Source organism: Macaca nemestrina, chromosome 12 (assembly GCF_043159975.1).
Source record: "Macaca nemestrina isolate mMacNem1 chromosome 12, mMacNem.hap1, whole genome shotgun sequence".
Taxonomy (NCBI): domain Eukaryota; kingdom Metazoa; phylum Chordata; class Mammalia; order Primates; family Cercopithecidae; genus Macaca; species Macaca nemestrina.
The window spans coordinates 116,668,670-116,681,293 of record NC_092136.1 but is presented as its reverse complement, the minus strand read 5'-3'; the positions used below and the strand labels follow the sequence as shown (position 1 = coordinate 116,681,293).

At 47.0% G+C, this 12,624-nt stretch overlaps 1 protein-coding gene across 8 annotated transcripts in view; it reads left to right on the top strand.

Annotated features, from left to right (window-relative positions):
• LOC105476441 (SIK family kinase 3) overlaps positions 1–12,624 on the top strand; it is a 258,371-nt gene extending 245,747 nt beyond the window's left edge. For 7 of the 8 annotated variants that reach the window (XM_011732409.3, XM_011732408.2, XM_011732407.3 and 4 more), the window contains 4 exons: positions 6,865–7,028; positions 8,196–8,328; positions 9,244–9,414; positions 10,164–12,624. In XM_011732409.3, coding sequence (XP_011730711.2) covers positions 6,865–7,028; positions 8,196–8,328; positions 9,244–9,401 — 455 coding nt within the window. In that variant the 3' untranslated portion in view covers positions 9,402–9,414; positions 10,164–12,624. Of the gene's footprint in view, positions 1–6,864; positions 7,029–8,195; positions 8,329–8,735; positions 8,846–9,243; positions 9,415–10,163 lie in introns of those variants that run through there. The other variant, XM_071075986.1, reaches the window with a different exon arrangement.

Genomic DNA, 12,624 nt, shown 5'->3' with positions numbered 1-12,624 from the left:
CTCTTATTCCCATTTACCAGTGTAACAGCAGAGGCACAGAGATTAAGTAATTTGTCCCCAAAGTCAAGAGGTATTGAGTGGCAGCTGAACATAAGAGTACTCACACTAGCTGTCACTGACAAGAGAGAGGCTCACTGAGCAAGTCCCGGGTGTGCAGGGCACTGAGGAAGGAGCACAGCTACAGCAAACAGTGCTTCTGCCCTCCACCCCTGCCCCAGCCTGGGTCACCGTGTACTTTCAATACTTCTTGAAATGTTTTTCTTCAAAAATTATTTTCTCTAGTTTCTCTTTACCTTCCTTCCTGTGTGACTTCAATGTATAGAAAGTCTGGAGAGCATAATTCCCCATTGTCCCCTGATTGTCAGAGGACTCCTTCTTCAGCAGGCATGCTAGTCTGTTGAGTACCCACTGTTGGTGCAAGTGCTGTGGGCACACCAGAGGAGGGAAAGATTAGTTCAATCCAAGGAATGAGGTAGGTTTCCAGCAATAAGTAGCTTGTGGGTTGGGTCCTGGCGGATGAAGAAGATTTGCCATTTGGATCTAGAGGAGAAGCAAGAGAAAAGAACAATGGGTGAGACTGTCTAAAGGAATTTTTCCAAGGACGGCAGCAGGCTTGGTTGGTTTGAAGTACAGTGTACATGAAGGCATTAGTAGAAGCTAAGGACAGAGGTTTTCTAAAATGCATCGTCTAGATTAAGCTGTACCATGAAAAAAACTCAAGTTTCTTCTTTTTTTTTTTTTTTTTTTTTTTTTTTTTTTAAGGCAGAGTCTCACACTGTTGCCCATGCTGGAGTTCAGTGGCACCATCTTGGCTCACTGCAACCTCCACCTCCTGGGTTCAAGCTATTCTCCTGCCTCAGCCTCCTGAGTAGCCAGGATTATAGGCGTGCACCACCACGCCCGGCTAACTTTTTTTGTAGAGACGGGGTTTCACCATGTTGGCCAGGCTGGTCTTGAACTCCTGACCTCAAGTGATCCACCCACCTCAGCCTCACAAAGTGCTGGGATTACAGGCATGAACCACCATGCCTGGCCTTCAAGTTTCTTTTGAAAACTTCAGAGCTTACATTTTTACTTTACCGAAAAAATCATCAGATAATTTACTGTTCACTTTTGTCATGAAAGGCTTATAATGCTGTGCCCCCACTGCCCTGCAGGCAAGTGGAGGAGCTTACTCTTCTCAGCCATTCTGGCCAGGAAGGAATGCCTGCTGTTTCTTTTAATGGTCTCCATCTCAACTGTGTTGCACAAGACTCTACTGTAGGTGCTGTGCGAATGCAGAGATGAAAGGATAAAGAACCTGTCCTCAGGGAGCTTCTACTCTACCGAGGGATGTAAAACAAGCTCATAAACAGCTTTGCTATGAAGTGCTAGGTACTGAGTGCTACAAGAAGTATCATTAAGAAGAGCAGAGCTAGTGTGATCTTCTTAGCATTTTTTAAGGGTAGATGAACAGGGATTGTTGGTGTTATTTACTTTTTGAGCCAGGGTCTTGCTCTGTCACCTAGGCTAGAGTGCAGTGGTACAACCACGGTTCACTGCAGCCTCGACTTCCTGGGCTCAAGCAATCCTCCCACCTCAACTTCCTGAGCAGCTGGGACTACAGGTGTGTGCTACTACACCCAGCTAATTTTTTCTTTCCCTTTGGTAGAGATGGGGTCTTGCTATGTTGCTGGGGCTGATCTTGAACTCCTGGGCTCAAACAGTCCTCCCTCCTCGGCCTCCCAAAATGCTGGGATTACAGGCACGAGCCACCACACCCAGCCATGTTCGTATTAGTAAAGGAAAATTAGATGCCATCGTATTAGTGTCCATGGTTACCTATTTCCTTGATGGCGATTTGCCACCAGCCAGTATGAGGCCAGGCACTGTGAGAGCACTGAGCAGGCAGCAGGCCAAAGGTTTGGAGAAGTGTCAGATTTCACATGCCCCGTGCTGTCTGTCATCTCCCTGCCTGCCACCCTAGGAGGAAAAACAAGGTTTGTCTTCTATAGTGGTACATACACTTGATTTTTTTGACTTTGCAAATAAATACAGCAGCATAATCAGTCTACACCATGAGATTACCAACTGGAACTCACAAAGAAAACCACATCCTCTTCTCTGAGCTCAGTCAGCCTCAGCATTATTACTCAGGCCTCACAGAGCAGTAAAATGCTGACAGAGTCAGAGGAGTTACCCCAGAGCCTTTAAGGGGAGTATGCAGGCACGTCATTGCTCCCATTTTCTCTCAAAACCCAGTAAGTGAGTAAGGACGAGTCAACATTGACAGATTCAATAGAGAATTGTGCAAGTTGCCCCAAAGTTCCCCGGGCAGGTGAGTGGTGTGCATTGTGTCCGTTTGTGCATTTTCCCCCCTGTGTGATCGGACAATCATCCTACCTCTGCACTCTCTTAGCTTTAGTTTGATAAATTCGAGCATGTAATTCTGGGGAACCGTCTTTCCTCCATGATTTCTATGTCCTTTGGTAGCTGCTGAATTGGCATAAAGGGTTGTCAAAGATTTGATCCTCGATCTCATGTTCCTTGGGCAGTGAGTTAGTCTGTTTATACCCCCCAAAATGGTCAATAGGGTCTCATTCATGGAGTGTCACAAAGGACTTCTAAACTCAGGGTCCGCATTCTTAACCAAAAATCAGACTTGACTTACTTGGTCTTTTACAGTTGATTAAAGACTCTTTTACATGTGTTGTCTTTTTGAGCCCCCAAACAACCCTCATTTTTCAGATCAGGAACCTTGAGGAGAAGCTGAAAGATTTGCCAACACTTGTGTACTTTCCTGGTGAGGGAGCTGGGTCCTGACTTCAAGTTTTCTGATCCCCTGGTCATATATTTTTTCCTTTATACCTCTTTGCCCACTCTGTACCCTCCAAGCACAGCTGCCAAGTGAAAGATGCTAGCTTCCATGTCTTTGACCTACTGATGATACTGAAACTTGAGCATTCAGAACCCTGGTGTATCCCCTGACTCCTATTAATGCTCTTTTTCATCTGGTTTTTAACTCACATTTGTCTGTCCTGAATCAGAGGCTTCTCTTGGAAATTAAAGTTTCCCCGAGTCATTTGTTCATTTACATATGGGTAAATTGTCACTCATAATTCTGCAAGCAGGGTTCTGTAATTAAATCTATTTCCTTGTTTGTTTTTGTCAGCTGACTCAGTACGCCCTTATGCACTCAGAAATAACATTTCTAAGCTGAATAAAAATCATGCCAGACTTTATTGAGCTTTTACAATGCAGTGACCTCTATGAAGCACTCCACACCCATTGAGTCAGTCCTGTTGTACAGATAACGAAGACCCAGCAGAGCGGGATAATTCACCCAAGCTCCTGCTCCTCAGGAAGCCGGGAAGCCAGGATTTACGGCCAAGTTTTCCTGACCCCAGAGCTTGCGCTTATGACCCTTGTGCTCAACTCCAGCTTGGCTGAGGAATGAGCTCTGGGAAGACCCCCCACGTGGTTTGTCAGGCAGTCGCTTGTTCTGTCTTGGTGCCTACAGGCATCAGACCTGAAGGTGGGGAAGAGAGCAGACAAGGCAGAGCGCAGAGGTGAGTGGTGGGTGTTTTGGTTTGCAGAGGCCCCGTTCTCAGGAATGAAAACAAGTTCTGAGAGAGGGAGGGAAAAGACCCTTAAAAGACACGGCAGACAAACCAAAACACTGAGGCCTCCAGAAGAGGCAGGAAGGCTCCAACCAGGACTGTATACATTGTGTTAGCTTTGCTGTTTCCTCATGGTTAGTAATGATCTTTTAAAAATCTTTAAACTGGAGAGCACTCATGTTTGTCCTTGCAGAGAGCAAAGAGATGCAACTGATGAGATTTGCATCCAACTATATAATCAGGCTTAAAGGAAAAAAGCACCCCAAGGAATTGAGTAGATGATGTTAGCTATCAAAGAAGACAATATAGGTTTTTGAAAAAGTAAGAAGCGGCTGCTTGCATTGCTTCTTGGCAAAGCAGACAGAATCATCATTTCCTCACTCCTACACAACCATGTTGCACCACTTCCTGCCAGTGGTTTTTGGTTGGCCCTGGCGCGAACATGCAAGCCATGCCCACTGAGAGGAATTGGGCAGAGTGGGTAGGACGGGTGGGCTAATCCCACAGAGCGAGTCCTGGTGTCCTTTCTTTTTTTTTTTTTTTTTGAGACGGGAGTCTCCTCTGTCGCCCAGGCTGGGGTGCAGTGGAGTGCAGTGGCGTGATCTTGGCCCACTGCAAGCTCCGCCTCCTGGGTTCACACCATTCTCCTGCCTCAGCCTCCCGAGTAACTGGGACTACAGGCGCCCGCCACCACGCCCGGCTAATTTTTTGTATTTTTAGTAGAGATGGGGTTTCACCGTGTTAGCCAGGATGGTCTCGATCTCCTGACCTCATGATCCACCCGCCTCGGCCTCCCAAAGTATTGGGATTACAGGCGTGAGCCACTGCGCCCGGCCATCCTGGTGTAGGTTTTCTTTCATCTTCTTCTCTCTGCTGGTTTTAGCTTGCTGTAGCAAAAGAGTTGGCTTCTGGCTGTTCCTTTTACCTCTTTGCTCAGAGAACTTTCAAAAGATTTCTCACTTGCCATCATCTTTGGTAGTTGGGAAGCTCCCTTCTCCTCTAATTTTCTCCAGAATGTCTTACATTACTAGCAATGTGCATGTCAGTTAGCTTCTCTCCCCCTCCATCCTGCCTCTGCCCCTAAGTCCAAGCCTAACCTTAATCATTATAGAAAACCATTTAAATACAGAGACCTGAAATCCTTTACCCAACAGTCAAGAAGTATGCTTTGCTTTCATTATTCAAATAGATCACTGGAATGGCACAGTTAGCATTAGAGCTGTGTTTGCTATTAAGAGTTTTTTTTTTTTTTTTAAACTTAGTCCCACCGAGAGTCAGTTCATCCAAGATAAGCTCAGTAGTTTCCAAGAAGCATTAACTTAGAACACCAACCAAGCAAATACAACTTATTTTCAAGTCCCAGGCTTTTAAAGACTGAAGTCAGAAGTGCTACCAGGAGGATCCTGTCAACATAGGTGTGGCTTTGATAGTCTTCTTGACTATCCTTGATCAAGAAAAAGTACTCATTCCTCTTTCTCTCCAATTCTAATCTATAGAGTTACATGCTCTAACAGGATAGTAGCCCATATTAAGACAGCATTTATTTTTATTATTCTTTTTTGAGATAGAGTCTCACTCTGTTGCCCAGGCTGGAGTGCAGTGGCATGGTCTTGGCTCACTGCAATCTCTGCCTTTTGAGTTTAAGCAATTCTCCTGCCTCAGCCTCCTGAGTAGCTGGGACTACAGGTGCACACCACCACACCCGGCTAATTTTTGTATTTTTAGTAGAGGCAGGGTTTCGCCATGTTGGCCAGGCTGGTCTCGAACTCCTGACCTCAGGTGATCCACCTGCCCCGGCCTCCGAAAGTGCTGGGATTATACACTCCCGGCCTAAAGAGCATTTACTGACATCAGTGAAAGAGATCATAATGGGTATAGGACAGTGTTCTAGAACACTGAAGGTTCACAGACATACATGAGATATAGTTCTTGCCTGCAAAGAATTTATAGTCTAATGTGAATGATTAAGTACATAATTGAACATGGTACCAAGGATAATGTTAGAGCGATCAGACACAAAGTCTTTTGAAGTTTAAAGGAAGAAATGATCTATTTCTGTTTGAAAGGAAAAGTTTAATAAAGACAATAGCATTTGATATGAACATAGAATGATGAGTTGCTTTGGATTGGCAGGAATGGAGGCAGAAGAATCAGTTATTTGCAGATAGAAGGAACAATGAGAGCAAATGCATAGAATTGTGCATAGATGGGGGACAGTTAAGTGGTCCCATTTGACTAGAGCTTAGAATGTGTGGAGAGGGGATTATGAGACACTGATTGGAAGATAGCTGGGGGCAGTGTTGTAAAACAAAAGTGGACTACAGAATGGTTGGTCTCTGTAGGGTAGTAATGAGGGATTGGTTATGAGTCTAGCGAAATAATCCAGGAAAGAGGTAATCAGGTTTCCATGAGATTGGCAACAAAGGGATTGAAGTGACCAGCATTGCAGAGGTAGATTCAGTACCAGGAGTAAGGAATCAATAGTGGCCCCAAGAGCTTATGCCTGGAAGATTTGGAAAATGAGGCATCAATACAACAATGTCTGAAGGAGTAGTAGGTTATGGGGGAAGTAGATGGGTTCGGAACTGGACATGGTAAGTGCTAGATATCCAAGGAAAGATACCTAGTAAGTAGCTGGAAGTATGGATCCGGGGCTTAAAGGAGGACTTCAGTAATTCTTTACATAAAGACAGTACAGCCATGAAAACAGATGATGTTGCCAAAGTAAGTATGGGGAGAGAGAAGGTCAAGGACAAAAATGTGGAGAGTACTTGCTTAGAAAGGGTAGAGGGGCCATCAAAGGAGTCAGAAGCAGCAGTTACAGAAGTAGAAAGAGGAGAGGAGCAGTGTGGTACACTGAGGTCACCGGGGGAGGAGACAGGAGGCAGCCGCAGAACAGACGCATCCTCCCAGGCTAGAGCGTCCTGAAAGCTCTGAGAGTAATTCTCATGTGCATCTAGGTTTGAGAACAGATCACTGTTAATTCAACAGAGAAATGAAAGAAGAGAAGGTTCAGTGGGGTCCAGCCATGCCCTGTTATGTGGGATTTTTTTCCCTAAGGGTGTGGCCCCCTCCCCTACAGCTCATCTTTTGGAGGGCTGGTCCAGGCTCCTCTCAGCCGTGACCACCGGCTGAGGATTAGCAGTTAGTGTACACGGTCTCCTCAGCCTTGCCCATAGTCCCTTGCAAGACATTTCTTGGATGGGAGTTTGCAGTGCTGGGAGAAGTTCCGCCCCACTGACTCTATTCTGCTGTGCCTCCTCAGAGCCTGTCATAGGGAACTGCATGGATAGAAGTTCTCCAGGACAAGCAGTGGAGCTGCCGGATCACAATGGGCTCGGGTACCCAGCACGCCCTTCTGTCCATGAGCACCCCAGGCCCCGGGCCCTCCAGAGACACCACACGATCCAGAACAGCGACGATGCTTATGTATGTTGGTCCCTCCTGCTGCGCAGAGGTGGATCCTCCCAGTCCCAGCCTTGAAACAGAGCATAGTGATGTGGGGTAGCCTCTCTTGGCCGCTCTCCTCAGTCAGCATCCAGACTTTCTGGAAACTGTGGGGAGCATTTCTTTTCTTCGTCTTTTTTTTTTTTTTTTTTGAGACGGAGTCTCTGTCGCCCAGGCTGGAGGACAGTGGCGCAATCTCAGCTCACTACAACTTCCACCTCCCTGGTTCAAGTGAATTTTGTGCCTCAGCCTCCTGAGTAGCTGGGACTACAGGTGCCTGCCACCACACCTGGCTAATTTTTGTGTTTTTAGTAGGTATGGGGTTTTACCATACTGGCCAGGCTGGTCTCGAACTCTTGGCCTCAAGTGATCCGCCCGCCTTGAGAGCATTTCTTTGAGTCACCCTAACAGACCAAACCTTAATTCAAGTAGAATCTGTGCTCCAAATTTTAGACCAAAGAATCAGAAATAGTTGCCATCTGTTCCCTGTAGTTTTGATTATTAAACCTCTTCTTAGTCTAAACTCAGGCCCCAGCAAATAAGCCCATAAGCTTCTGGTTATTTTTCAGCAGCTACATTGAGCTTACTCAGATCAGGGGAACTGGTGGGCCTCAGCAGTTTTGTTTTCCTAGGGTGGCGCTAGTTACTAGACTAGCCACATGTGGCTATTCAAATCTAAACCAATTAAAATTAAAAACAATTAAAAATTCAGTTCCTCAGTCACACTTTAAGTGCTCAGTAGCCAGTTGTGGCTACTGGTTACCATATTGGACAGGACAGAGAGAGAACATTTCCATCACTGCAGAGTGTGACTGGATCGTGCTGTTCCTAAGACAAAGTCCCAGTGGAGATGGGGAGAGGTCGGAAACCTGGTTTTAGAAAGCCATGTAGGTGTCAAGGTGTCCCCACCAGCTGAGATTTGCCACATCCGCACCACCCTCACCACCCACAGGGGAAAGCCAGGCAGCTTCCCACACTGCGGCTGTGGAGCGCCCCCTTTGGGTGGTGCTGTAGAGGAAGGAGGCTGGAGCGGGGCCCCAGGCTGTCTTTTGCCTGGGCTCCTTCAGAAGGACCAGCTGTCTTTAGGGGTTGCCTGAGAGTGGTGCCTTCTCTGGTGTGCTTATTTCTTCTCTTAACTGTTTTCTGCAGGTACAGCTGGATAACTTGCCAGGAATGAGTCTTGTGGCTGGGAAAGCACTTAGCTCTGCCCGGATGTCGGATGCAGTTCTCAGTCAGTCTTCGCTCATGGGCAGCCAGCAGTTTCAGGATGGGGAAAGTGAGGGTGAGGAGCCTTATGCATGGGGCACTCCAGAGAAGTTCCTGGAGGGGCCTCCCTCCATCTTCCGTGACTGCTCCCCTCTTCGGTAGGAAGAGCTCATGGAGAGGTAGAGCCGCAGCATCCCACACGTTCTGGACACAGCCCTTTTCCCCACTGGTCTTCCCTGAGTGCGGGTGTGTAAAGGAGGTGTGGCCTCTGGCCAGATGGCACAGGGCTCTCCCATTCCTGTCTCATCTCTGTGATGATACGCCTTCAATCACTTTCTCCGGTTCTGCTTAGAGGGCATCAGGTCCTAATGGCACATTTTTGGCTCTCCTTGGAGCCAGTTGAGGGAGGGTGTCATAACAAATAATAGGCATAGGCCTTGGGCAGGACAGGTCTGCCATCAGTCCCAAGGCTGTCCTTTTCAGGCTCTGCAGGCGAGGCACTTGGCTTTCTGGACCCCGAGATCCTCATCTATAAAGTGGCAAAAACGACAAAGCCTTTATCCTACATCGTGCTCTGAGGGCTGCCTGGCTTAGTGAGTATAAAGTGCTTAGCACAATGTCTGGAACACAGACAGTGCCAGGAACGGGTGCCTGCAGGCAGTAAAATCGTTGTCCCTTTCACCGTTTAAGAGGTGGTCCTTTCTGAAGGAGTCCTCTATCTTCTCTCACACTATAGTAGTTGATCTTACCTAAGGATGGGAAAGGGCAAAGGAAAAGGGCAAAAACGGAACAGGCAGAGAATACAGGAAGAATCTTGGCCCCCACCCATTGTCACTCAACACCTTGAGGGCCTGCTGTGAGCTAGAATTCAGGGCTGGGAGTCAGGCTGTGGGATGCTCAGACAGGTTGCCTTCGATTCCTCCTCTGTCTCCCCCTTGCTCTCCTAGCCCCCCAGTTCCCTGCCAACCTCATGTTCTTTTTGGTCTTGCAGAATGTGGGGCAAGCCTGGGAGGTCATGAGCACCCAGACCTGAGTGATGGCAGCCAGCATTTAAACTCCTCTTGCTATCCATCTACGTGTATTACAGACATTCTGCTCAGCTACAAGCACCCCGAAGTCGCCTTCAGCATGGAGCAGGCAGGCGTGTAACAAGAAACAGAGAGTGAGTGTCACCCTGGCCAGGGCCAAACCAGCCCTGTGGCCCAGTGCCCGCTCCCGATCCCATCGGGAGCTTCAGCGCGTGTGTTGTGGTGGCCAGTGCAGTCGACAGTGCCACGCCTCCCCTCGAGGCCTTCACAGTTTCTTGCTTTGCATTAACTACCCTGCTAGTTTTAGGGCATGAGGTAGGGGTGGAGGTGTGCAGAAGAAATGCTAAAGACAGTCTCTTGGTTCGGTTATGGGGAATAAGACACAAGACCCGCCTCGTGTTATAGGTGCTGTAGCCTTTATAGAGACAGCAGTGAGCTACGGCTCCAGAGGGTGGAGGTGACCTCTGGCCAGCGTAATAAGGAAAGGAGGAAGTCCTTAAATTCAGTCTAAAAGACAAAACCTGGCAGGAAAACATGTCCAGCCATATTTTTTAAGGCCGTACAGAAGCAAGTGGCAGGATATTCCAGACCAGGGAAATGTGTGATGAGAGGCCCATGGTAGAAAGAATGGGGAAACTGGCTCGTTCGGCTGGAGTAATGCAGAGAGTACACAGCAGGCACCATGGGTTGTATCTGGAAAATCTCTGACAGAAGAGGCCTGATGAAAGGGAAGCCACTTGGCAAATCCACATCAGAGCCTCAGTATGGCAAGCTGCCTGAACACCTGAGGAAAAGCGAACCCGCTCCATTTTTTTAAAAGTTTTAAATGGAATATTTGAGTCTCTTTTCAAACTAATTCTTCTCTGTGTCTGCTTTATTCCAGGTTTTGTGTACAGCTTGGGAATGAAAAGGTTGATCGTAAACCCACAGTATCTTGCAGCGTTGCGCCAAATCGCCCTTGTGTTTCTCTCCACCCAAAATATCACAGCTCCTTTCCTCACATTTGGTTCAGCCGTGTGCTGTTCTTTTGGGTTCTGAGAGGGTTTTGCCATGTTTGCTTGTATGACCAAGTCACCAAGGAAATAAACAGGAAGGAAATCCACGTTCTTCATCTTTTGTGACAGTATATTTGAGTTGGTGGTTTTTTTGTTGTGTTTGGGGGTTTGTGTTTTGTTTTGTTTTTGGTATGTTTTCTTCTGGAGGTCATTTACTTTCTTTTTCTTCCTTTTTTTCCTCTCGTTCCTTTTTTGAAACAGGAGAGCAAAGCAGTTAGAGTTCAGAGGCCAGGGGCCTCAGGGCCACTCCCTCCCTAGCCTTCATCAGCAGAGCACCCTCCATCCCCCTGCATTGCTCTTCCCCAAAAGCAAATACTAAAGGATGCCATCCTCTGGAATCCTAATGGCAGGCAAAGGGAGAGAGGAAGGGTGACGGCTTCTGGCACTTAGAGAACAAAAAGAACAAAAAAAGAGAAACCCCCAAGCCTGGAACCCAGAGAGGTCTTTACTGCTGGGATCCACGGAAAACATGTCTGTCCCAGCCAAGATCATATGACGAGTTTAGCACGGAGGCTGAGAGTGACCTGGCATAGATGGTTTGCCAGTTAGAATGTCTCAATTTGAGCCTTTGCTTTTGGTGGATAACTCAGCTCCCCTCTTGTAACCTGGAAAGTTGGTTGCCTTTATCATCCTGCTGGTTTTATCTATGGACTGAACACCCGACAGCAGTGCACTATGCTTTCTGTGACATCTTTCATTCTCTTTTTTTTTTTTTTTTTTTTGAGGCGGAGTCTCGCTCTGTCGCCCAGGCTGGAGTGCAGTGGCGCAATCTCGGCTCACTGCAAGCTCCGCCTCCCGGGTTCCCGCCATTCTCCTGCCTCAGCCTCCCGAGTAGCTGGGACTACAGGCGCCGCCACCACGCCCGGCTAATTTTTTTGTATTTTTAGTGGAGACAGGGTTTCATTGTGTTAGCCAGGATGGTCTCGATCTCCTGACCTCGTGATCCGCCCGTCTCGGCCTCCCAAAGTGCTGGGATTACAGGCTTGAGCCACCGCGCCCGGCCTCATTCTCATTTTATATTGTGCTATAAAAAGGATTGTTTCTCCATATATATAAGTGTATATATACAATATATATATTATATGTGTGTATATATATTTTATATATATATATATATATGCTCTCCCCTTTCAGCCTCTTTGTCACAGGCAAGAAGTGTAGTAGGTTGCCTTGGGCCCTGCCTCTCTCCTAACCCCCTCTTCCCCACTGGGCACCCTCAGCCCCTATATTTTAATTCTTGATCATGTAGAAATTGTTTTTGGTAAATGTTGATATTATTGTTATTATCATTATTAATAAAGAGAAAAGGAATTTTTGTTTAAATGAGAAATGTTTAACCAGATTCTGTTCTATTTGAATTGTGACTTGCACCTTTTGTTCAAAGTATTTCCTTTAGGCATTGTAATTGTGAACAGCTCTTACTTGTGCCAGTGACAGATGCAGTGGTCTCCTTTCCCCAGCTGAAGCAGTGCATACGCAATAGCTATTGTTTGTGTTATCTTTATTTCTCTTCATTGTTAGAAACCAAAGTCTTCTCTGCTGGCTGGGGCTGAGAGAGGGTCTGGGTTATCTCCCTCTGATCTTCAAAACAAGAGAGAGACCTTGAATACTCTGACTCTCCACCCTTGTTTTTTCTGGGAAAGCAGAACAAGAGGTCCTGAGTCCCCTCCTAGTCTTTCATCCTGAATTTGCACAGAGGAAAGCAGGTGCCCGGCATGGCCATCCTGATGTTGCTGGCAGGATCTCCATGCACCTTGTCCTTCTCCACTGATACTGGCAGCTTGGCTCCTGGACCCAATATCCCTTGAGTGGAATTCTGCAGTGCAAGAGCCTTTCCTGGGAGCTGTCCCATGTTTCCATGGTCCCAGTCTCCCCCCCACTTGGTGGGGTCACCAACTACTCACCAGAAGGGGGCTTACCAAGAAAGCCCTAAAAGCTGTTGACTTATCTGCGCTTGTTCCAGCTCTTATGCCCCCAACCTGCCCTACCACCACCACGTGCTCAGCCTGATCTGTTTACATGGTACTGTATGTATGGGAGAGCAGACTGCACCCTCCAGCAACACCAGAAGAAAGCCAGTGAGCCTACTAACCGTGCCATCTTGCAAACTACACTTTAAAAAAAAAACAACTCATTGCTTTGTATTGTAGTAACCAATATGCGCAGTATATGTTGAATGTATATGAACATACTTTCCTATTTCTGTTCTTTGAAAACGTCAGAAGTATTTTTTTTTCTTTCTCATTTTATGTTGAACTAAAAAGGATTAAAAAAAATCTGCAGACTCAA